Source organism: Hippopotamus amphibius, chromosome 13, assembly GCF_030028045.1.
Source record: "Hippopotamus amphibius kiboko isolate mHipAmp2 chromosome 13, mHipAmp2.hap2, whole genome shotgun sequence".
Lineage (NCBI taxonomy): Eukaryota > Metazoa > Chordata > Mammalia > Artiodactyla > Hippopotamidae > Hippopotamus > Hippopotamus amphibius.
Genome location: NC_080198.1, coordinates 50,613,268 through 50,639,522, shown reverse-complemented (window position 1 = coordinate 50,639,522; position 26,255 = coordinate 50,613,268). Strand labels below are relative to the sequence as shown.

The 26,255-nt window shown below is 43.0% G+C and overlaps 2 protein-coding genes across 7 annotated transcripts in view; one reads left to right on the top strand and one right to left on the bottom strand.

Moving 5' to 3' along the window:
- The window catches only part of FBXL2 (F-box and leucine rich repeat protein 2), a 90,500-nt gene extending 83,453 nt beyond the window's left edge, over positions 1-7,047 (top strand). The window contains exon 17 of one of the 3 annotated variants that reach the window (XR_009048675.1): positions 5,756-7,047. The gene's annotated coding sequence lies outside the window, so the exon portion shown is untranslated. Of the gene's footprint in view, positions 1-4; positions 151-3,254; positions 3,660-5,755 lie in introns of those variants that run through there. The other 2 variants (XR_009048674.1, XR_009048676.1) reach the window with 2 other exon arrangements.
- UBP1 (upstream binding protein 1) overlaps positions 315-26,255 on the bottom strand; it is a 63,777-nt gene continuing 37,836 nt past the window's right edge. For 2 of the 4 annotated variants that reach the window (XM_057704457.1, XM_057704458.1), the window contains exons 4-17: positions 23,056-23,132; positions 19,406-19,511; positions 18,856-18,962; positions 17,089-17,241; positions 16,878-16,988; positions 16,328-16,435; positions 11,522-11,625; positions 10,435-10,489; positions 9,786-9,879; positions 7,044-7,134; positions 6,180-6,286; positions 5,090-5,232; positions 4,335-4,386; positions 315-2,298 (exon numbers count right to left, since the gene is read on the bottom strand). In XM_057704457.1, coding sequence (XP_057560440.1) covers positions 2,261-2,298; positions 4,335-4,386; positions 5,090-5,232; positions 6,180-6,286; positions 7,044-7,134; positions 9,786-9,879; positions 10,435-10,489; positions 11,522-11,625; positions 16,328-16,435; positions 16,878-16,988; positions 17,089-17,241; positions 18,856-18,962; positions 19,406-19,511; positions 23,056-23,132 — 1,346 coding nt within the window. In that variant the 3' untranslated portion in view covers positions 315-2,260. The remainder of the gene's footprint in view (positions 2,299-4,334; positions 4,387-5,089; positions 5,233-6,179; positions 6,287-7,043; positions 7,135-9,785; positions 9,880-10,434; positions 10,490-11,521; positions 11,626-16,327; positions 16,436-16,877; positions 16,989-17,088; positions 17,242-18,855; positions 18,963-19,405; positions 19,512-23,055; positions 23,133-26,255) is intronic. The other 2 variants (XM_057704460.1, XM_057704459.1) reach the window with 2 other exon arrangements.

The following is a 26,255-nucleotide window of genomic DNA, read 5'->3' as shown; positions in this document are numbered from 1 at the left end:
TGAGCCCAGAACACAACCTCTCACAGCTACTGGACTCCAGCTGAATGAAGCAGGACTGCGTTTACAAAACAGGAGAATCTCTGTTAAGAAAATCAGGTTTGCTTCCTCTTTAAGTGTGGACAGTCACTGGATAATCTGTCTCAGTTGCATCAGCTTTGAGAAAACAACAAACTGGAAACACACACACACACACACACGTCAGCTCTTACAACAACATTTGGACTGGTGTGTACTTAGAATGTACACAGTGAACCCCTCGATTCTATGACATGAGGTGACACTGGCAGGAACCTGGATTTTAAATGAGACACACATTTGCAAAACAATCGGAAAACATTTATTATACTGAAATGTGTACATCCTACTATTAAAAAACAAAGTAGCAAATCTGCTGGTGCCAGAATTTAACCTGCTTCACCCGGACAGACTAATGTTCAATGCTGTTTGGTGTAATTTCAAGGTTGATGAGCTTTTAATTATTTTTATCCCACTTGTAAAACCTGATGAGGAATTCAAAATAGCACACAGCATTAAATGACATTTATTGTTCCATAAATTTTGAGACTCAAAAAGGAATGCTAAACAGACAAGCGAAAACTCTAAAACAATTTAAGAGATAAGCTCACTTCTTTCCCAAGTGATTGGTACAGAAAACATGTGGTCATACAAAAGCAAAGGGAAAATGACAGAAAGGAAAGCTCTCCTGCTTTAGGGTCTATACAAGTTATGGATATTTTCAAACCAAGTATGGAATATTTAGAGACAGTACTTTTTCATATCAAATAACCTTTATGAATAAAACATAAAATGCCAAAGCTTTTACCCACTGAAGTAGTTTTGTCTTTTGAGAGAGATTTCAAACTCAAAATTACTTATTCCTATTTCTGTCTGAACAAAGATAAGGATCAAATAATACACTCAAAACCAAGACACGGGGTAAATAGACAGAGATGGTATAATTAAAATGGAATTGAAGTTTGAAAAAAAAAAATTGTGTCTAGTACACCACAGGCCTCCAAATGCTTGCTGATGAATTTTGGGAAGGCTTTGAATGAAGGGAAGAGATAAAGATAGTAGAAAAAATTGCAAAAACGGTGATTCCCTTTGGAAAACATACTGGCCGACAAGCATTTGGCTTTGTGAAAGAGGCACTCTTTATAGAAAAAGAAGCTACTATGTGGTGTATAAAAAAGTCCCTAAACAATCACCAGAATGTCACCCATGATTGTACGAAAGCTCAGTTATTTGAGAAGTGTGAGGAGTTCTGATGGTGCAGTATAGTGTTGTGGTGTCTAGTGTTCCATGGATGATTTCAGCTCTTGATAATGAAGAGCCCGCAACACCAAGTCAGAAGCTATCTCGCTGTTTTCTCCTGCTTAGGTCTACTTCCAGTGTTGGGGACAGGGCTTTAAAAAAGTTTATCAGCAGTGTGGTGCGGGGTGGGGTGGGTGGTCAGAGACAGAGAGGGAGGAAAAGAGAAAGAAAACCACATGAGTTTAGAAGGCATTGGGGCTTCAAAAATGAAAACCAGAAACAATGCTAAAAAATGGAAGCAGAAGCAAAAGGTTTTTCAATAAATCTGTGACAAAGCAAAAAACACAAAAGTCTTTGTACCTATTAGGATTTACACTGATCCTCTCACCAAGGTACTCTTGATAATGCAGTTTGCCTCCAGCCCATCTTCCTGGCTTGGATCTTCCCGGATCCGGCAGGATCACGGCAGACGCGCACGCCTACGCACGATTTTTTCCGAGAAGGCGCCACGCCTCTCGCCGGACCCCCGGTCAGCCCGCACGGGCGCCAGCCTCGCGCTCTCCGCACACGGGCTGGGCGCCGGCCCCGCCGCAGTCTGTCCCCCTGCCCCGCCCCCAGGTCAGCACACGGTCCGGGCAGCAGAGGCCCAACTGGCCCAGAAAGGTAAATGCCCACAGTACATCTTTACATTCATTTCCAAACCGCATACAGTGTAAAAAGACAGCGAAGGCTGCTTCTAGGAACTGTGCCTACTGGCCTCTCTGGCAGAGAAGCAGGCGGCCTACCTGTCCCCGGCCCGACACGCTCCCTCTCCCGGGTGAGGCCGCAGCAGTGACGCGGAGGAGCCGCGCCTCTCGTCCAGCTCATTAGAAAGGTCATCCTGTGTTTTCAATATGAAACATTTCATACGGTAAAATCCAATCCCCAGACTTCTTGGATTCAGTCTTCACACACTTTTAAGCGTGACTTTATTTGGTGCTGAATTGAGTTCAGGCTACGTAAGACGTCACTTCAAAATTATGTGGACGCCACCACCGTTTTCAGCTGCAGGGAAAAGAAAAGGAAGTTACACACAATTTTTTACCAGGCTGGACAATCGAGACTGAACTGAATGCTCCCAGAACTCTACAACCCCCTGCCCCAGTTCAGACGGTACCTTTAAATATCCTAGAGAAGAAAAAGGTGGCTACCTTGCTCCAGACCCAGTTCCCAAGGCAGCGCATGTCAGGAGCATGTTCCCTTTGCTACCCCTGCCCCATCTGAGCGCAGGGCAGAGACCATCAAATAAACTGGGTTGTTACATCCACCCTTTCTGGAATAATTTTTGAACGTCTCAAAAATAGATCTGAAACATTTTAAAAATACATCACTACTTTTGTCTGATGGCCCAGTGTTTCTCAGGAGAGAGCGAGCGAGACGCAGGACAGGCATTCATCAAGGAACAAATGAATTTTTTCATAAGGACACGTCTGAAAAACAGTACACTGCGCTGGGAGGGGACATCCTATGATGCCAGACACACACACCGCCTTCACAGCACACAGCCACACATTCACTACATGAACTGCCTTTTTTTTTTAATAGTGTGAGTTTTGCAGAGTAAAAACTATTGCTTTGAGAACGAAAAACTGAGAATGGCACTAAGTTAAACATGTCTGTGAAAAGAAAAGATAAAGTGTGCCAGTCAGTCTACACAGCTCTGCAGGTAACTTGATGGCTTTCGAGACACGTCAGGCATAGGGTGAAGTCCTAATTTCAGCCCCTCCCTTCAAGGTGGGCTGGTCTCTTGTAATCTCCCAGGGAAGTGTGACACGTGACATCTTGCTCTCTGAGGTGCAGCTTTCGTGCTAAGACTGGATTTAGATCTAGGTCAGACTTTTAAAGGTCTCTTCTCACAGCAACTTTACATTAAAAAACCATCCTTTATCCATCCCTTTAACTGGAACTCTCTTGAGCCCCTTCTGGGCTGACTCTTTATTCTCTCCCTCCATGACCTCAAGGATTTCTACGGCTTTGAGTCATGACGCAGGGACACGCTGAAGGCTTACAGATTCACACCTCAAGGCCAGGCCTCTCTTGCCAGCCCCAGCCAGCTATGACTTGCACGTCCTAAGATGGAAACCCTGACTGCTTCCCCCAACCCCGCCTACCTCCCCACTGCCACCACTGCCTGCCCAGCACAACCGCTCCTCCCTCAACTGTGGAGCCCAGCAGTGCCCTGTCTAGCAACGTCCAAGATCCTGTCCCTGCTCGCCTAGTTGGTATCTCCTGCCCCCAGTTTTCCCACCACCTTCTCATCTCATCTGTCTCCACAGAGTTGCAAGAGTGGAAGAAAAGCAAGATGTATTCATGGCACTCATTTGTTTAAACAACATCACTGACTTCCCAATGCATTTCAAATAAAATCTAAACTCCCACCATGGCCAGGCACTGCCTAGCAGACCTGCCTCCTGCTCTGCTCACCCTCGCCCTGCGTGGCAGCCACAGGCGCCCTCAGGCCCCCAAAGCAGCCAAGCTCCTTCCTCTGCACACAGCCCCCACTGCCTGGGGTGCTGCTCCGTGTGTGGTCAGCTCCCTCCCATACTCCAGGTCTCCGCATTCACTGCAGCTCCTCAGAGAAGCCCTAACAGTTTCGTGTCCCCCCTTCTTGGACCCCTGCATCCACGAGTACCTTCACTTCCCATTCCTTCATGGCACCCACATTACATTTGTAATTTGTGTGCATCTGTCAACCAATTCTGGTTTGCTTTCCCCACTAGAGTAAGGGAAGACCTTTCTAGCACCAACAGCACGTGTCTGACACGAGGTGCTCAGTAAAATGTTGTCTGAACAGACTGGGATTTTTCTCCAGGCATCTAGAAGGACTGACTCCTCTTCCTTATTTGCTAGTTAATTTCTACAATATTTCAGTCACTAGAAATATTCCCTTGATTAATTTTTCAAACTTTCTTCTTAAAATGAGTAAAGCCAGCATTTCCAAAAGTAAACACAGAAGATGACTGCTGACTGCAGGCACACACTATCTTTCATGATTCCTGCATTTCAAGATACACACACACACACACACACACGCAAAATACCTTTTACTGTGGAGAATAAAAAACAACTCTCATCTTGAAAGTTCTGAACCATCTAGAATGATAAAGTAGAAGTATTATTAAAATCCAGTTGTCTAAGCCGATTAAAATTAGTAAAAGAAAACTGTCATCATCTATATATTGCTGCACGAGTACAGGACTCAGTGACCAAACTGGTAATTCAAGTAGGCAGTGTGAGGCTGCGAGGATCCACACCTGCTGCACTGGCCATGTGCTCACCGCGCTTGCCCACGGGGTCCCTGCAATCTGCTCCGTCATCTCTGGCCACGGGGGAGCACTCCCTGCGGGGTTCCATGACAGTGACTCTAACAAAAAGTTGCTGCCAAAGTGCTCTTCTGTTACTGCTTCTTGTCACTGAACATGGGGCGGGGGAGAACTGCCCTTCTAACCTCACTGCTTTTTAAAATCAGTCAGCAAATAGTGTACAAGAGGAAAATACATTCAAGTGCCTCGCTACATGAAAAGGGCCAAAGCCCCGCCAAACCGGAGTCTCCCAGTGACCAGTGTCAGAGTTAAGAAAGGGCGAGATCGGAACCACGGTTCTCCTTGACTTGTGGTTCCTTCTACCACTGAGGACACCTAGAACTTCTTGGTTATAAATTCTTCCCAATTTTGATTCCCAACTCTGAAAATGATTCTCTTGAGTTAATGAGAGGTCACAGAATTTTTCTACAGCTCTTCAGCAATACATATGAAAGTAAATAGCAGTGTAAAGGGGAAAGGGGCATGTCAGTTACCTGATCACTAACAAGAATGTGAATACCAGTGGGACCCTGTCTGTAAACCTGGTTAATTTGGTGGAAAGGAATATTAAACACCAATGCAAGTTTTCGAGCAACTTCCGAGGCAACCATTTCTTCTAAGTAGATTGCATGATAAACTGAAATAAAAAATAAGAACAGCATTTTAGCAGTAATCTATGATATGTTTTCCATCTTGATATATTGGAAGATCACACCTTTCAAAGTACTAAAGGAATAAAATATAAAAATCGGAGATAAGAATGTTTCTGCCCTTACTACTCACATGAATATATTATTTATGCCCATACATGTAATTAAATTAATAACCTCTGTACAAAAGTATCTGAGGTTTTAATTTTTCTTAAAAGCAAACAGGAACTGCCTGCAGGTGGGTACGGACGATCATTTTGGAGTGATGGGACTAACACTGGATTGTGGCAATGACTGCAAAACTACCTTTACTACAGTATCACTGAATTGTGTACTTGCAGTGGGAGGATTTTATGGTATATAAACTATACCAAAAGAAAGCTGCTTTCAAGTATGATATGTGTTTCTAGCAATATATAAAAAGAACTCTAGTTTTTGATTCAGTAAACCTACTCCTGGGAATTTATCCTGAAGAATAAAAGCTACCTCTCCCCTTCCTTTCCCCCAAAGAACTGAAAACAGTGTAAAAGCACAGAGCAGCTCAGGATGTGGACCACAAGGCCTGCTGCTTCTCCACACAAAGCCCAGCTGCTTTCGGACACGTGACTGGGCAGCAGACCTCGCCTGCAGCCACAGGCGCACCTGCCGGGAGCCCGCGTCCTCAAGCCAAACACGGAACAGGAATATCCGTGCTCTCACTCTGCTTCCCCAGACAAGGGTTTTTTCTTCTGTGTGAGCACAGACACCTTTGCTTAGAATGTGGACCTACAGTCAAGGGAAGACTGTATAGAGAGGCTGTGAAGCAGGGGTTGCCAAACTCTGCCCTGCGTCTGCTCTTTCAGAAGAAAACCGCACCGGAGCAGGGGCTGAGAAGGGCCGCGGTCCCCACCCACCCTGCCGGGCAGCGGCAGGCCGCCAAGCCCCCCGTACCCACCGTAGGGCGCCGCGCCGCTGTCGCCCCCGCCGCCCGCCGCCTGCTGCTGCCCCTGCGGCGCCGGCTGCTCGCGGCAGACATAGAGGGTCAGGCGGGGCCGCACCGACCTGCAACCAGAAGACAGCGCCCGTGAGCCGGCGGGAGGGCCGCCCGCGACTGCGCAGACACAGCTACAGGGTCTAGGTCTATGTCCTCAGCAGACGTTACAACGTTACTTCATTACACGAAATAATTACTAATAAGAATGTAAAAACACACACCTCACACCAACTAGCACAGGTTATCACAGGTGGTCTAATCTGATGGTCCAGACTCTAAACCATTGAGCTGGTCGGTCAGATGCTGGTAAATTTAAGTTTCGAGATTACGTCAGCAATTTAACATCAGTAAAATCCAGTTTAATGGAATTCTCACACCACAATTCTAAAAATATCAACGATAGTAAATGGATCTTAAAAGCCAGCACAGGTTACAATTCTATCATTTTTAATTCACAATCAGAAGTTTACATTTTTAATAACTGTTCAGTAGTGTCACATGACCGTGAAAACCATAGATTCTGTATAGCTCACCTAAACGAGAAGTTTGTTTTCTTGGCAACAAACCCAGTCGTCTTCCAGACCACAGTCCTGCCCATGTGCATTTCTAGTCTTACAGTCTACCTCTGCCCTCAGTGCCTGCATCATATCTGGGCCTGCCTGAAGGTGTACACAAAACAGTCTCCTCGTGAGCACGGCGGGCCAGCGCCAAGGTGCACGGGCACACGCCGACCTGGCGTGGACACAACCTGCCCACAGTCCCCACGCGCACAAGGGCACATTCTTATCTCAAGCAGAACAGTTCCTTTTAAACACGGGATTTTACCTTGACTTCAGTGAATTATAGAGCCGAATTCCATCGGCTGCACCACAAATTTGTACTAGATCCTCCTTTGTCAGTTTTAACAAATCGGCACCTGGAGAAGAGCAAAAACAATCTTCTTAAGGAAATGGGAGAAGAACCAGCAGTACAGGTCTGCTTTGCAGCATCTGTCTTCACAGTTTAACGTCCTTTGAAACCATCGCAGGTCTCCTGTGTGTACACATACATGTGAACACACACACACACCTGTCCCTCAGAGCCAAAGAGAATGCTGGCTCTCCATGTCCTGTATCAAGAAGGAGTTCAGAAGCCCAGAGGCTGGAAAATCAGAGCAATAAGCTGACAGCAAAGGGCCAACAGGAGTGTCTCTTCCCAGTGCAGGATTTCATTGCCTGCCTTATTCTGGCTGGGTGGCGGTTGTGAGGATAAACACAATTCTGACCCTAGACAGCTCACCCTGAGATGCCCCAGACCAATCTTTAATTTACAAAGGGAAGAAATGGAAGTCAGAGTTTGGGGGACCTGCCCAAAGTCACACAAGTTGGCGGCAGAGCTAGGTCTAGGTCTCTTTATATTTGTAACATGCTACATACAGTCCAATGTTCTGTAACAAACAACTCCATCACAGCAGCTGGTTTTAATACAGAAGCATGGCAGAGAACTGCATATTATACTTAAGATTTTCCCCATAAATATCTGGTGTGTAAATGACATGGTATCTAGGATTTGTTTTAAAATAGAACAGATAGGGGAGGTGGGGGGAGTGGGAGAGAATGAGACTGACCACAGCTGGCTCTCCCTGGGCTGAATATGGTGACACGGAGCTCCCCAGACTCTTGTATGTTTCATGTGTGAGTGTGTCTACAATCTTTTGTTTCTCCCTTTTATTGACACTCAAGATGCAGTTTATTAGGAGAATTAAGACACCCTCTGGGATGAAAGCGTGACTTCCGTGTGATAAATATCCACTCACATATGGAACAAGATAATGGAGTTAGCTACTTTTGAGAGCTTGAATGTAAGAGCCTAATAATTTTCTAGTTTGTAAAAGAAACAAAGACCAGAGAAGCACATCTCCCGTGAGGCACGAGCACTGATGGAGCTGTTTATGGAGTCAGGTAAGCAGAGACAGATGCTGTCATCCACACCCACCTCTGCCAACAAGGCTCCCAGGAGCGACCAGAGATGTGTGTGCCCATCCTTCACCCACACACAGAGCTGGACAGACACTGTGCACAGCCTTCTCCAAAACAGCTGCCCATCAGGCTCAGCAGGAAGCGTCCCTCTCCTCGCCCTTCAGCTGTTGGGAAGCTCACAGGGGAAGGAAGAGGCAGGAGGCCAAGCCACAGCGAGCACCACTCACAGAACTACAAGACACATCCGTGTGTCAGAACAGACGACCGAGCCGCAGAGCCTTCCAAGCGTGCAGCGCTCTTTCTGTCTCCCCTGTGAGGATCCTAGACCTTCCCCTCACCCCAACACACTGAGGTTTCTAAATTAGTTTCTCACAGATAAAAGGCTTCCTTAATCATAAAAATGTGGATCCCAGCTAGTGAAGCACTTTAATTTTAAAGAGACAAAGTGCTACCCGGGGAATGACTAACGGTGACGCAAGCGCAGCAACAGAGGGCTGACGTAACAGGAAACCCTGTGCTTTGTGAAACCAGGCTTTCCTCTAGGCGGCTGTGTGCGCACATGTTCTGTCCTCTTAAGAGGCTTGGGCTACACTTGGATGGCTTCCCAGCTCTCCTCCTGGGCCCAGGAGAGCCAGCTACCACTTCACTGTGGCCCAGGAGGAGTCTGGTCAGGACACGTTAGTGTTTTGTCGGGAAAGGGTCCCAGGGCCAAATGTGTTTAGGAAATGCTGCCCCTGCCCGAGCTGGCATATCTATGACTGTCCCTCCAAACAGGCTTCCTACAGTACCACCCGAAGCAGCACTGCCTGGTCCCTTCTAAAATTCCATCTAAATACTCCCTTAGTCTATAAAAACCTTATCTGAGTACATTCATACCCTGTAATGCTACACAGCAATAAAGAAGAACAAATTACTGACACAACATCTTGGGTGGATGTAAGGGCGTTATGCTGAGAAAAAAAAAAGTAACATACTGTACGACTCCATTTATGTAACATTTTCAAAATGACAAAACCATGGAGACAGAGATTAATGGTTGCTAGGTATTAGGGAAGGTGGGAGAGGGATGTTGGGTAATTAGGGAGATCCTTGTGGCAACGGCAAGATTCTGTACCCTAACTTCGGTAGTGGTGGTTATACAAATCTATACATGTGATAAAATGACACGGAACTGTGTACACACATGGCACCCAGAACAAATTCCTGGTTTTGATATTGTATTACCATTATGTGAGAAACTGAGTGAAGAAAACACTGGAACATCTCTGTGTTATCTTTGCAGCTTACTGCAAAGCAAAAATTATTTCAAAATTAATAAAATGAAAAAACTGCACATAACTACATACACCTGTACAAAAATGAGGGCATGTAAACGGGGTGAAACAGCATCGAGTTCCTATTCTGATCCTATCAACACCACAGGTCTGCAAGATGCTACCACTAGGGACACTGGGCGGTGGGGACACAGGACCTCCCTGTACAGGTCTGGGCAACTTCTTATAACTCTACATACAGTTACTTCCCCAAATTTAATGGCAGCTAATAAAAGTAGAGAAACAAACAGGTGAACAGTGGCACGTGTGCACGCACACACGTCACACAAACGTACCTAAGAAACTGGAGAACAGTCTCGTGTAGGAGGAGAACCTGTTTTTGAGCAGCCACTGCTGTGTTTCCTGGATCGTGGCTGAAGGCTGAAGTTGCTATTAACAAAGAAAATGAACACAAACAGAGGAAACTTAGGCTTACAGAAAATAACCCGTCACCAGCATGTTATAAAGAACATTTAAACAAAACACAGAAATCCTCCAGAATTAAAGTTTAATACATCCACAAAGAGCACAAGGACCCGAACAACTCAAAGCCCTGTCAGACTGTCATACAGAAGTGAGTCAGAAAAACAGATATCATATGTGAATGCATAGATGTGGAATCTACAAAAAATGGTATAGATGAACCTGTTTGCAAGGCAGATATAGAGACACGGCTGTAGAGAACAAATGTCTGGACACCAAGGGGGGGAAGAGGGGGATGGGATGAACTGGGAGACTGGGACTGACATATATATACTAATATGTATAATATAACTAATGAGAACTTGCTGTATAGCACAGGGAACTCCACTTCGCTGTACAGTAGAAACCAACACAACATTGTAAAACAATTATACCCCAATGAAAAACAAAACCAAAAACCCTGTCACAGGGTTCAAAATACAGGACCCTGAAAGCATGACAGTTTAGGGTAAAGATACTTACTTCACTAGAGGCCTGTGAAACTCCATCTCCCTGATGATTTGGGGAAGAAGAATTGCTGGGGAGAAGGAAGGAGGGAAGGAAGAAAAGGATGATTATTATGATATATAAATTTTACTCAAGACTATTATTAAGGCTATTATTAAACTAGGTGAATTTAAAATAATACTGTGGCAAAAAATAAAATAACACTGTGGGACATAACTATGCAGAAAGAGTGTTTGCACAACTGGTCAGGGAGTCGATACAATGATAAGATTAAGACACAAGGGAGTTCCCTGGTGGCCTAGTGGTTAGGACTTGGCACTTTCATTGCTGCATCCCGGTTTCAGTCCCTGGTTGGGGAACTGAGATCCCGCAAGCCACGTAGTGCGGCCAAAAACACAGATTAAGACACAGAGGACGGTTTAATTTGTGCCTTCTCCTCCTCCATCTGTTCTAGCAAGAAAGTCAAGTTTCATAAAACAAAAGGGCTCCAATCATCTCTGGGGTGCCCAGAAAATGATGGATACTCATTCACTTTAGTTAGCAGAAAAATATGAGATTCAAGTAAGATAAACAGCTGAAAGTAACTGCAAAAAAAAAACCTACTTTATTAAGATACAACGATGAACAAGGCCCACCATTCCCATTTCTAAAATCAGAGCAAGTCTTTAAAGTGAAAAGTTCTTCCTTTAAGTTTAAAGATTTAATTAAAAAAAAAATTAGTGTCTTTGGGAGAGAGAAGACATAAGGCAGAAAATAATCCTTGTTCGACATGGTGAGCATTAAAGACAAGTGAACTTTATATAAACGCAATTGTAACATACTCAAGTCAGCTTCACCATAACTCCCTGTCCTTCTGTCTCTATCCATGAGCCCCATTAATGTTTTTCTCTCACAAAGAATGTATCTTGAAAATGCACCCTTTTCTACAATTTCCACAGCTGTGAGTGTGTGAGGCACAAGGGGCTAGGAGCAAAAAGGCTGGAAGATGAAGAGACAGTTTCGCTCTGCAGCAGCACACAGCCCCGACACACACACAGGGGCTGCGTAACCTGAGAGAGAGGGAGGTGAAGAAGCGTGGGCACGTGTCACGCACACCGGCTACCTGTCCGGGACGCTGCAAGCACTCTGCTGCGGGGACGTGAAGGTGGGCGCCGTGGACGGGCTATTATTCACGTAGGCCGTGGGGGTATCAGGCCACGGAGAACACTAAGGATAGAAACAAAAATAAATTAACGATTCACTTCTAAAGCACGTGAAAGAAATATTTTTGCAATTCACTCTCTATTCTGGCCAAATGCAAGGTCATGAAACACAAGACACCTAACATTCATCAAGCAACCTCACAGAAACGTATCAAATTGACTTGTGTGTGGCAGGGAAAATGGTACCTGCTGTGGCCTGTCTAGACACTGATTACTCGTAGAGGGGACCTGAGGTGATGACAGCAGCAAACATTTCTAAAAGTGTTTTAAATGTGTGCTTCAGTACAATGTGCCTTCTAGAACTTCCACCTCCCTCTTCATCAGTTCCCCAGTAGGTACCTATCGAGGTTTAAAGAACAGCAGAGGCAAGAAAGGATTCAGAAGCAACATCTGATATTGTGTGGTGACCGGGACAGTGGCTCTGTCCCACCTAGTGCTCTTTTCACCCTCTTCCCCAAGGAGCAGCCTCACCGGTACCATATACTTCCTCGATCTCTCTACGGTTAATGATCGTCCCCAAGTAAGACGAGACAGGCCCAACATCAGAATACATCAACTGTGGATGGTACTGCCTGTAGCCATCTGCCTACCTACGTATGTTTATGGTTTATATTTTCTAGAAGGGGCAGGGTGGACTTAAATATTTTTCAGCCCCTGGCACAATTCTGACCAAAAATAGAGCAAAGATACAAAGACACATTAACTATTACAATTAGAACTATTACAATTAGAAAAAGCTAAAGTTAAAACATGCTGAGCAGGCCAGGGTGCTCTCAAGTGCTGAGGATGGAGGGAATCCATCTCACTCCATGGGTAGTCTTTCTAAGGCTGAGAACGCCCTTGCTTTCAAGGGTCCCCTTTCATAAGCACTATCCTCCCATTTCACACAAAAAATGCATCCTGTCTCAGCACAGTTGTGGGGTGTAAGACTGCCGAAAACCAAGCTAAAGACCATTCAAAGATATTATGAAAGAAACTAAGAAAGTATACGACTCTAAAAAAAATTCTTCTATATGTGAAGGGGTTTTCAATTCTTTGCTTTCAAAATAATTCAGGAGGACATCTTGTCAGCTGAAATAATCTATAAGGTCATACAAAGAGAGATCACTGGAATTTCTGGCAGGTATCTCAGAAGGAGTTCCAAGACCTGAATGACACTGCTGAAAGAAAAAGAAATGTATCTAAACCATTTATCTATAAAAAAATTTGAGAATTTAAGTATGTTCTACCCTGTCTCATCATTCAAAATGCATTTCCAATAACATTTCTATTTTTATACTTAATTATCCATCAAAATTTGTATGATTTGTTGTTTTGATAAACTGGTACAAATAAATAAGTTTTAAATTCTTCAGCAGACTTAAGCCTTATATGGTCACAGGAAATTTTAAAAATTAAATTTCAGTTTATATTAAGTTTGTTGTAAAAAAGTAATTAGGGTGACCATTAAAAGATTTCCAGGCATGAAAGTATGTCCTATTTGGACAAAACTATTTAAGGAGAGTGAAAGAGAACACATGAGATCAAGAAGGAAGAGGAGAGTAAAATTTCAGACTCAACTAAAGAGCTTGGTCATTAACTTTTAACACATCTAAAGGTAATGTGATGGCTTCACCTTAAGGTGTAAATACAAACATTCACTGTGTCAGAAAGTTGTTTCCTTTGCAACTTTTTTTTAAAATTTTTATTGGAGTATAGTTGCTTTACAATGTTGTGTTAGTTTCTACTATACAGCAAAGTGAATGTATTCTTTTTCAAAATTCTTTTGAGTGAAGTCAAGACCACTAATGTGAAGGACTCTGAGGGCAGAAACCAAGCCTCCCAAATGGTTACAGGAGCTTCAAACAACATCTATGGCATCCATCAAAAGCATGGATATGAAGGAAGTAAAACAGAAATCCCAGAATCTTAACATTCTTTAAACTACCCATTAGGTATCCCCTCAGAAATGGGGAAAATGATTGCAGACTTAATGTTTTAACTATTATCAACTATCAAAAAAGAAATCTAATCTGGCTGGTATGTATTGCTAAACCCTCTGCATGTTGTACCAATTTCACTATTAATGACATTTTACCCAATGCCCATTCTTTTAAACTAGGGTCTTTGTTTTTTTCCCCAGCTTACAAAGTAGTACCTCCCCAGCTTACACAGTTTGAGGAAATCAAGACGCTCTGAGCCACCTGGCAAGTCTCCTAACTTGTGGTGTCACATGCTCATGGTCACCTCCACTACTTGGAAGATCTTCCTGCTACACCATTCTCCCCAGATACAAAATATGACAACACGGCACAACATGCACATCTAAACAGCATAAACCTTTTACTATCGTCTCCCCAAATCCGCTTTGGTAGTTACTACCAGCTGTTTAACTGAGGAAGCCATCAAAAGCTCCAAGTTAGCATGGCAGGTAATACAGCAAAGATGCCAAATTTACTGAAACTCCATAAATGTAACCTGTTTCACTTTTACACATCTAGATTCTTCTAGCAGTAGAAAAGTAGGGCTGTTAACAACTGACATCTAAAACTTGCCCAATAAATAAAAGACTTCATTCACAGAACACTGGAAAACTAGCATTCATCCCGTTGGGAGGCTTCTACTTTCAGAAAACGATGGATTCCAAGTTCTTCAATGGCCAGGCTGGATGAAGCACCAAGACCCTCCCATCTGCATTTTTTGTAGGTTTCTCTTACAGTCTCGACCCAGGAGGGTACAAACATACCAAGGAATATTTTCAGTGTTTCTTCTACCTTGTCATTCTTCCTGTCTTTAAAAGGAAGCAACTAGTTCTGATTCATCAAGGCTCCAGCAACACCTCGCCTGGACTCGTAGTCCACCATGGCTTTGGTGCACTAAGAATAAAGTCCCTCCCCAGGCAGATTAGAAAATGAGGACCCACTGCAGACTGTAGACAACGGCAGCCCAGATTTGAGCCAATGAAATACAGCCCAGATGCAAAGACCAACAGAGACACTAAGGGTTTGGTTGTGCCATGGCTCTTGGGAACCTACAGTGCTGCCTCTATTCAGTGCAGGACCACCTCACACAGCACCGTATAACTTTGACAGGTAAGTCTGGATACCCTTTCTACTGAAAGTCGGTTGTAACTATCAGAGAACTGTAAGAAATGCTAGCCTTCTTTTGTAGGTGCTCGAAGAAATATATAAAATGCTGCAAACTTTCTTTTTTAATTAATCTGTACCTTGCTTTTCATGAGCAGGTTTCCAAGAAGAGTTCTAACCACACCTAGAAGTATCTTAACCAAACCAAACTCAGCCTGGGGCAGCAAGCAATGCACACTAGGAAGATGGGAAATCCCAGGCCAGTGAATTGCTGACGTTTTGCATACTTTAGACTTGAGTTAAGAACCATTAGTAATTTACCAACAATTCTACCATTTTTGGATTAGCTCTGGGCTATAACAAATTAATTTACAAATTATCAGTACCCATTCCTTTTTATTAGTTTACAACAAGAGGGGAAAAATGATTTGAGTTACCAGGGTCTCCCCAGTGTTTACTAAGAACCACTGTGTCTTCAGCTGGGACATTAGGAGAATAAAAACGTAAAAGTGGAGGGGCGGGCGTTCTGCAGAAGAAGTATACAGTTGTCCCATACAACCTTTGATTTGAATCAAAAAAGCCCACTTAAAGAAAATGCAACCTGTGCACTCCCCCGCCCCTCAGAGGAGGACGTGTTCCGTTTTGCTGCATATAGAAGCATGTAAAATCTTTTCACACAATGCTTTAATTTGGAAATAAGGTTCCTGTGATAGGGCCTGTGGCTTTCATAGTCTACAGATAATTACAGATCCACGTGTAAGAGTGAAAACCCCATTTCTGGCACCTTGATAGTACAGACACTACTGTAGCCATTAATACACGTGACAGTTATTTTTAAGAATTATTTAATGTTCTCTGTTTACATTTCCTGCAGGTATATAGCTAATCATTTATATAACAGGATAAGAGCTGTGTCGTAAAATAAAGATCTCCTCTACTTAAGCTGGCAAAGTTCATATGTAACCGAACCCCCCCGGACAACACACTGTGGGGAACCAGGGCTGAGTGGAGCAAGGTGCCCTATGCTGGCCTGCAGCTTAAGGTCACAGTGCAGGTGCCAAGAGGAAACTAATGCAGTCAAGGACTGTTTTTCTACCAGTGCTGCCAATAAGGCTTTTAAAAGCAGACACATTCTTACGCTACATGCAGGGAAATGGGACACGAAGTATTGCGTGTGTTAATGTCAAGCTTGCTGCCATCATTTTTCTAAACATCCATGACATTTTCTTATCAGTTACACACATGAGAAAGCAAAACCCTTTTTTAATTACACAGAAATAACTATTTTACTAAAGAAAAGTATTTTTAATTAATTTCAGTGCTTGTAAAGGAAGTGTGTGTGCAAAGGAGAGAGAGGGAGAGAGGAAAGGAAGGAGACAGGGAGGGAACACATTTCTGAGGGTCATTTTTTTTTCCCTCCAAAACCACCCAATATGGTCAACTTTGTTTTAAAGTGTTAGATTTAGGAAATTTTCCTCAGTGAGGAACAAACAGAAAGCAGGAAGTCTAAACAAAAGCAAATTAAATCAAGACAAGGACATCAAAAACAAATTTGGCTTTACTTTTCAGTGGAAGTTGGTCCTATATCTAACACTGCACAAGGGTTCTTGCACAATGAAAAGAGAAGCAGAAGCCCCTTACACTGCCTCGCTTTGCCAGAGAATCACCGTAGTCTGCTGGCAAAGTCCGCTTGCTGGACTTTTTCTGCTCATGTTCAACTGCATCTTCAATTATAGGCTCAAGCCTCATCTGGACAAACACCAAAGATTGGGATCAATGTCTTTTCATTATACAAAGAAAGATCTAATACCCTGTTTATGTCTCTGCTGTCCGATTAAACAAACGTACGACTAGCAGGATTCAAAGGTAAGGAAGATGCAAAACCCCAGCAGTGACAAACATAGGACATTCTGGGCCCCAACTTAACATCTATCAACTTCAAGGATTTTAAGGTCTGTTTCTGAGACCTGATTGGGATTTCAGCATCTTCGTCCAAGATCCCACCCAGGAAACGAATCTATGAAAATCCCCAAATTTAAAGAGAATATTTTCCCCACAAATTTCACCAAGAACATTATGTCCATCTACCACCCAATCTTCCCAGACCCTCTGCAGCCAAACTCATCCTCAGAGGTGGTGCCAGAGTGCACAGCTTGGCTTCTTCTCAGAACCAGAGTGGCGCCCGCATTACCTCTGTGAGGACCGTGGTGTCATAGGATGGCTGGTACTTCTCCTTCTCATGAGCGGTTCTCTTCTCCATCTTCTCTCGATCCGTTTTTTGTTTCCTATCTGCACCTTTCGGCTTAAAAACAAAGTAGACTTTCATCTATCAGGCTTCAGACGAACACCTTTACAAGCAACACTGGGCCTCACCTCCTCAAAGCCCAGTCTCCATCTCTCACCTTAAACACTTTGATTTGGCAGCTAGCTGAGTGCAGATGATCTGTGTATTCTCCATTTTCATTCTGCTTAAAGGTGTCGACCTGGATCCTAAAAGGCACTCCCTTTTCACCTCCGTGCTTCCGGGGAGTAAATTCTGTGCTGATGCAGTGTACCTAGAAAACGAGGCACGCTGAAATGGACTCAAAGTCCTGTCCCCTGATTACACTGCTACTTCGCTCCCTTTCAGGTGTCCTACCACAGGTATAAATTCAAGATCCTTTAAGAGGAACTCCCACATATCAGCCGGGTAACGGTCATGAATTTCTGATTGTTTTAAACATACGACTTTGCTTTCACACATCCAGCTGAACCCTTCTGAACTTTGTGGGAATGGGCTCTGCAACATTCCAGTGCCCTCCTCGAAGGCAGGACTTGCTCCGATGACGAGTGTATCAGTACAGGAGCCTCCTGTGTCATCCCCTACCCCCACCCCAGACTGGACCCACCTCACCCCTCAGAGCCCCCGCTGTTTGGCCCCTACTGCCATTACCCCAATCCAGCCAGCCAGTCACCTCACTGCTGTTCCCATGGTCATCAACTCGTGATCCTTTGCCTGAGGAGCTTCCACAGTCCACCAAGCCCACTCCTCACTCCACCTGCATCCATCTGTACACTCCCGTGAACCTTCACAGTTCACGAAAGATCCTGAGGGCGGTACTCATCTTCCCACCACTTCGGCCCCCTCTCCCAACACCACCATGGGAACAGCTCCAGGGTACCGCACAGTGTTAGTAACAGGACTCCGGTAATTCCTGACTGCTACCCATCCCTTCTTCTAAGGACTCAAGGTTAAAACTGATCTCTGCACCAAGACTGCACAACTGGAGAGGTAAGGCCAGCTCCTCCATCGCTCTTATTCACCACATAACCAGTTACCCTGTCTGATGAACAGTATGAGAAAATATTCAACTAATATGAACCATGGCCCTAGTGATTATGAGCTGATGGGGGATACGACTCGGAAGACCACAAAAATGCAAAATGCTAAAGATTCTCTATAGTTCACACAAATTGGAGCCTACTTAGGCTGGTCAGCAATTAAGCAATTTTCTTTTTTGATATAAAGATTACCTACTCAGCAGTTTTAATTTCATCATGTACAAATCTGAATATACTGAGTATAAGAATTACTGCTGATTTCATTTTACATAAATAATTTTTCAAGAACTAATCCCTTAGGAGATACAAACTGAGTATCCATGGGTGAAATGAAATGCCTGGGCGTGGCTTTCCAGTATTCCACCAATAACCAAAAAAGGGGAAACTACTACTAACTGTTGAAGCCAGGAGACAGGCACAGAGAGGACTCATTATCATCCCCTTACTTTTGTGGGGCTTTGAAAATTTCAGTATTATAGTATTTTTAAATAAAGCTAGATAGAATCTTAAAACTACACTTTTTTCATCCATAGCCTTTAAAAGAGCAGGTGTTGTTCAAGAGAAATGCATCTTAAGAATGGAGGTTTCGATTATTGTTACTACCAGTGGTAAAAGTACTATTTAAATAATGCTTTATGTATCAGATTGTCTTTAAATGTTAGTCTATAAATGATGAATTTAATAGATTAACTTAACATCGTGTCTCTGTGTCTGTGTATAAAAGACATACAAGACAGTTTACAAATAAGCGTTTAAGGAAGACAATACCATGCATCAGGAATTCAATCTCACCCATGGCCTCCTGAATGACGAGGCTGGTATGCTTCTAATAATGTAAAAATCCAAACCTGAATGAAAGCAGATGTGCGTTTTGCAGGATCCCACAGAAATTCAACTGCGTTTAACTGGCTTGGATTTGTCCTTGTGTCAATTATTCCCACAGACATTGGAATATCTGTTTTAAAAAGTGACACAGAAACAAACTGAGTAAGTAAAAGGTTACAACCTACTATGATTATGTTCTAATGAAATTACTATACTTCCCTTCTGAAATTTTCCCTTCAGTGTTTTTCATGGTCAATCATTTCAACATCAAAACCCACCTAATATGTAGCATACTTTCTCCCACTATGGTTTCTATTTCATTTTATTAAGAATGTGATGGATGGTGCCAATCAAAAATGAAATAAATACTTTAAAATTCATAAAATTTCTGGCTCACGTTCTTTAAGCAACAAAATACAACTTCATTTTTAACTATAAAACAACTCAAGACACACAGGATCTTCTAACACCCAAACTCTCCATGAAATTACACATGGTATGGTGCTAACGTATTAACAGGTATAGCTAAACAACTGTCTCCTCTCTCTGTGGTCTTCTGATGGCCATCTGTACCTAAATCGAGGAGTCTGTCTCCTGGGCGGTTCCACTTCCAGCCTTCAAGTTGCTGATGCTCTGTATACTGGAGCCGTCTGTCATGGAATACAACTCTTATGATGCTCTATGGAATAAGTGGGGGGAAATGAGCACTTTTAAATTGTTCCAACTAAAAAGCAGAAGTGTTTTCACTTCTTATGCATTAGCCTATGATAGAAAAGTGTACAAAAACAAATTCTGCCTTAAACATTTTGTGAGTGAACTGTTTTGTTCTTGGATACCTGGGTTATGGGTACGATTACTGGGTGCAAAGAATTCGGTTTTTTTTTTAAGATTTTTTTTTTTTTTAATGTGAACCATCTTTATTGAATTTGTTACAGTACTGCCTCTGTTTTATGTTTTGGTTTTTTGGCTGCAAGGCATGTGGGATCTTAGCTCCCCGACCAGGGATCGAATCCATACCCTCTGCATTGGAAGGTGAAGCCTCAACCACTGGACCAGCAGGGAAGTCCCGGTGCAAAGAATTATAACTCAAAAATAACAAGAGCAAATAAAATGGTTTCTTAGGTAAAATTTTTATTAAAAAATTTGATATTGTAATTCAAAATTAAGGTCCATGTCCATAAAAAATTAGTAAGAATTACATTTCTATAAAGAAAACATCAGGGAATCCCCTGGCACACCAGTAGTTAGGGTTTCGTGCTTCCACTGCAGGGGGCCCCGGGGTTCAATCCCTGGTCAGGGAATTAAAATCCCCACATGCTGCGAGGCCCGGCCAAAAAAAAAAAGGAAAATATGGGGGGAGGGTGTCCACCATCTCCAAAAGAGAACCTATGTGCAAAATTCATCTTCAAGTGAGGTTATCTGAGGTAAGCAAGGGAAAAACAAAGCAAAACAAAAAACACAGGTAAACTTCATCCAGACACTCTGGTTCATTCCTAGGGAAGACTTTAACCACTCCACAAACTCTAGGCCATTCTCTGCTCTCCACCCTTCCCTCCCTCACCTTCCACAGGTTTGGGCTGCCAACGACTGTTTCATTCCAGGGACAGGATAACAGGTCATCAAAATGGATTCGGATACCAGATTTGCATTAATGAGTGTTTCTGACACATTTATAAATAACTGTTTCTCAGATTATGATGTTACTAGATAATCTTATTTCCAGTAGACTCTCTGCTGGTTTGAACAGGAAATGACTTGTTAGTGATACACACATATACTACCTTTAGTGCCCTGCCTTCTCCCATCCCCCAAATGCTGCCCAAAACATAGCTGATACATATTTCGAAGGGAATCATTTAAAAGTAGCAACATTTTAATTTGAAATAGTTTAAAAAGAGGCCAAGTCAGTCATCAGGACCAAATGGATGTCAAGGCATAGTTGCCACTCTGATCCATACCTATCTTCCCCACCAGCTCCCACTTCACACCCACCTGCCAGCAGTGAAGCCCTCACAGTGATGGTGCTTGGGCCAGTGGTGGCTCCTGGTTCACATTCACTTTGATCTCTCAGAACAAAGTGCAGCACAGAAAATGTCATGATTTTGATTCTTCCATATTTAGTAAGAACCAGAACAAACCCACAAATTCAGATGAAAATAGTATAGGTCTTAGTTTTAAGTGCTTTACTAAACCCCATTCTAGGTCAGACTAAGACAGTACAATAAGGAATGTGGAGGGCCATTGTTCAGAAATGGCGAGATATAAAAGAAAACTTCTTAAATGAAACTGGAAGTTCTGACTAAAAGGAGACAATACACCTAGAGGAACCAGCCACAGAAAAAGGGGCCCTAACAATAAGACAGAAACAGAAGAAGTGGGGAAAGCACATCACTGAGTATTTTAAGCACATCAAGAAGTTCCAAAGCAACTTTGGTCAGCAGCATTTGATCCCTAAGACTCCCCCCCACAACAGAAGAGGCAAAGATCATGGGGCCAGGAAATTCAACTCTAGATGGCTGCAGAGTATTTTAGGGATCCGCTAGCTGTAGAAGGATGTGCTCTTAAAGCAATTAATTCATCCTGTAGTCTCTGGCAGTAGCAGACTGTAACTGTGTATCCCAGGCAAACTCTCAGGATGTAACTGGATGTATTCTGGCATATCCACCAAAAATCAGACATGTGGCTTATCAAGTGGAAGATGGAACTAATTTAAGACCTTTAAAAAAGTAATCCTGTGACTTTCACAGGGACAGAAGAGTTCACCCACATCTTCCCTTAAACAATATATTACTAGGCTGAATTTTAACCTGGTGTGGTACAATTTGGCAAAGAGTTACTGGGATGCCCAATACTTGTCTGACAACAACCAGTTGGGTTCAAGACATGCCGAGAGAATCTTCGACACTGCTAAGCCTCCTGGACTCTGGAAAATGAAAGCTGCTAGTCTGGCTCCTTCACCAAACCATAGCTGTTTGTCACTAGCACCCAGCAGAGCACAAGCAATCCCAGAGGGCTTGCTCCCTGGGAACAATGCCCGTGCCTTTTTAACACAGTGAATCTACGCAACGTTCACCACGGCTGAGAAAGCCAACATGAGAGAATAAAAAATAAGGCCATCTGACCCACCCTTTTACGGAAATGACCAAACCCACTGATGGAGTGCGGACAAGACAGACCCCACGTGAAGGTGGCACACGTGAGACTGGGTGAAGAACCTCTCGAGTATGCTGGGAGCCCCGGGAGGCAGAAGAAACCTGGGAACTTACTCCAGGTTGGCAAGACAATGATCTAGTGGGGACCAGAACCTCTAACAGGGCTGGGGGCTTCTAAAACATCCCAGAGACGCTCAGGCCTCCAGTGTCGGCAGCTGCTTTCCGGACATACCAAATCTGTTAGCGTTAGTACTGCCATCCACTCCCCGCAGGCTGCCTCCCCCATGCTGCCCGTCTGAGAACAGACGCGTCTTTCCAATGGAAGGCCTCTCCACACTGAGGGTCCAGCAGCACCCAGGCCCGATGGGCCTCTCTGTGGGAAGATGGCCTGAGAGAACTCATCCTGCTTCTCTCTCAATCACATGGAGCCACGATGAAGTTTTCCCTTTTCCCGATTCAGCTTCTTCCATAACCCTTGCCCTGCAATGCTCCGGAGTTTATGATACACTGTGTGGGGTGTGACAGGTGGAGGCTAGAAGGACCCACCTCACATGACACCGCAGGGGCAAGGGCTGGGTCTGAAGACACATCCTAAAAGGAATGGGCTGGCTATGCCTCCTAGACCTGGAATGACTGACTCTTCATTCAGGTACACCAGCAGGGTGAAGAGATCAAACTTTACTAGAGAAATTTTAGGAGGTGAAATAAAAGTTTCAGTGACACTAACACGTCCCCCCATACTATCCTTTGCTTTTAAAGAGAAACAAAGTTGTTGAGGGAGTGCAGTGCTCCCCTTGGCTTAGCTGTAACTAACTTTTCTATGGCACCTTGTTTCCGGAGGACTCTTCACATTTACTTCACTCCGTTATTGCTATAATTCCTATTTTACAGAGGAGTAAACAAAACAAAGCTCAAAAACTTAGAATTTTAATATAGCCATTACGTCCTTAAAGTGAAATTCAATAATTTTTTAGTAACTCCTGCAACAATAAAATAAAACACTTGCAGCAAAACTGCTACTTTTCTGAGTCACCACAGTATCTTATAAGAATTTAAACAGATGGTCCTTACCTTTACCAGTTTTCCAGTGATCTCAGGCACATCTCCCATTTTCCGGTTATCCAGCATGCGAATTTCATAAGACTGACCTATTTTTAAAAATTGTGTATCAAAAACAATCCTTATAAAGAACATCACTCTGTGAAACAAAAAAAATTCAACTCGAACATACAACTGCCCAATGTTAATTTCCAGAGAAGCAAACTCAGGTTGATCTTTTTCTTCCATGCAAATCACAGCCTTTCCTCCTTCCACTCTCACAGAAGACTGAAGAGTTCCTCAGTCAGTTTACTTTCCTCTGTTACCCTTTCACACTACAGTTTTATCACGCACACGCTCATTATCTGAGACCGATTTTTCATAGCCACTTTATTGAGATATAACTTACATGCCATAAAATTGACCCTTTTGAAGTGTACAATTAATTGGTTTTTAGTACATGCAGAGTTGTGCAGCCAACACTGCTATTAATTTTAGAGCACCTTCATCATCAAAAAGAAAACTCATACCCGTGAGCAGTCCCTTCTCATCCACCCACCCCCAGCCCCTCACAACCACTCATCAATCTACTTTCTGTCTCTCGGGATTTGATTGCTTTGGCTACTTGATATAAGGGGAGTCACAAAACATGTGACCTTTTCTAACTGGCTCTTTCACGTATAATGTATTTAAGGTTCATCCAGCTTGTAGTATGTGTCAGTCTTTCCTATTTTTGGCCAAATTATTCAACTGAATGCATATAACCACATTTTGTTTATTCATTCAACAGCTGATAGACATCTGGCTTGTTTCCACTTTTTGGCTATTATGAATAATGATACTAGGAACATTTGTGGACAGGTTTTTGTATAAGCCAAGGTCAAATTTTAATCCTGGAGCCTTCTCCCTTGTGTCCAATGAACCCAACTGACATTTTCTCACTGCTCAATTAAGGTCCATAAAAAAACAGACACAAATAGATACACACCAATCTATTTAATCAGGAAAAGAAGTTGCTGCCAAAAGTTAGTAAAATGCTCCTAATCCACAAAAAAGATTTTTGGATCATCTGTCATTAAATAATAAAAACGGCAGTACAGTTTGATATGCAGAAAATCAGTAGTAATTAAAGAGTGCTTCTAGTACCACAGGAAGCTGAGGCTCTTTGTTTTTTTTTTTTTGGCACACGGGCTTAGTTGCTCCGCGGCATGTGGGATCTTCCTGGAGCTGGGATCGAAACCATGACCTCTGCATTGTCAGGCGGATTCTTAACCACTGCGCCACCTAGGAAGCCCGAAGCTGAGGCTCTTTATGACAAAACTACCAACAACCTGTCCACAGTCCACTGGGCTTACAAAAAAATATACAAAGAGTACAAGATCATAGGGTCACAATATAAGTTACCAAAATACAACCAAATCACTCCAAGGTTGGTGAAGGAAAACAACTGCTATATATACCACTAAAGAATAGTCCTTAAATTCATTCAACACATCAAGAGAGAGTAAACTAAAAAAACCCTTATGGTAAGAGAAATTTTTAAAAGTTAAATCTGCAGCATACTTAACAATGGATCTGAACTTGGAAAAAGAATAAACAATAATTTTTTTTAAAAAAGGAAATCAATATCCAGGAGTGGTCACAAGCCCCTGCTACCACCCTCCCGGACCCCAGGAGTGGTCGTGAGCTGCCTCTGCTACCATCGAGTGGTCTGGGGGTGTGCCCCAGCCACTGCCACTGCCAAGTACCCCAGGACCAGACACCAGCCACAGCATCCACACCCCCCCTCCCCCATTCAGGGGATAATGACCAGCACACGCTGAATAAAGAGGTAACAGGCCTCCATACTAAAAGCAACCCTTGTACCAAATACATTAAACCCACACAAGCACCACAGGGATGCCCCCACATATACACAGCCCTCTAAGACCACAGTAGATAATCGTTTCTCCTAAACTCACAGAGTAAGATAAATATAAGTAAAATGAAGAAGCAGCAGAACCACTCCCAGTTACAAGACCAGTTAGATAGACACCGATTTTGAAAAAGAGGTAATGAAAATACTGAAGGAATTCAGAAAGGCTATTGACAGAAATGCAGATTACTGTAAAAAGCAATTAGAAACTATAGAGAGGAACCAAGAAAAATTAGAAAATTCATCTGCAGAGATGAAAGCTGAGCTAAAGGCAATGAAGAGTAGAAAGAATAACACAGAACAACAAATAAGTGACCTGGAAGATAAAATAATGGAAATTACCCAATCAAGACAAGCAGACAGAAAGCCAAATGAAAAAAAGAAAGAAAGAAAGCAACAAAAGAGACCTATGGAATAATATAGAATGTGCCAACATAACAGGGATTCCAGAAGAGGAAGAAAGAGAAAAGGGGACTGAAATGTCTTTGAAGAAATTATAAATGAAAACTTCCCAAACCTAAAACAAGGAAAGAAATACCCAGGTACAGGAAGTAGAGGGCCCCAAACAGGATAAATCCAAACAGACCCACACCAAGATATATTATACTAAAAATAGCAAAATTTAAAGATAAAGAGAGGATTCTAAAGGCAGCAAGAGAAAAAAAGTTCATTACACGGGAACCCCCATAAGACTGTCACTGCTTTCTCTACAGAAGTGCTGCAGGCCAGAAGGGAGTGGCAAGACACATTCAAAGTCCTGAGAGGGAGCAACCTGCAGCCTAGGATACACTACCCAGCATAATCATCACTTAGAATAGAAGGAGAGAGAAAGAATCTCTCAAATAAGCAAAAACTAAAAGAACACAGCAATACTAAACATATGCTAAAGGAAATATTGAAAGGTCTTCCCTAAATAAAGAAGAAGAATCTATAGGAAAGAGAAAATCACAACTAGAAAATAAATCACTTACATAAGCCAGTACACAGATTAAAAAAAAAAAATCAAAAATTTCTGTGAAAGTGATGACAACCACAACAAACAGCAAAAGGATGACCATGAAACGTGATGTGAGAGTGGACGTCAGGGTCATACTGTGTGTGTGTGTGGGGGGGGGGTGCGGATAAGAAAATGCAGACTTTTCCCTAAAATGTGTTTGAGCTTATTTGACTACCACTCTAAGACAAATAGATACAGGAAGGGGTTAACTTACTTGAAAAACAGGGTAATCACAAATCAAAAACACAATAGATTCACAAAAACCAAAAAAGAAGGGAACATAAGTATAATATTAATACAAAAGAAAATCATCAAACCACA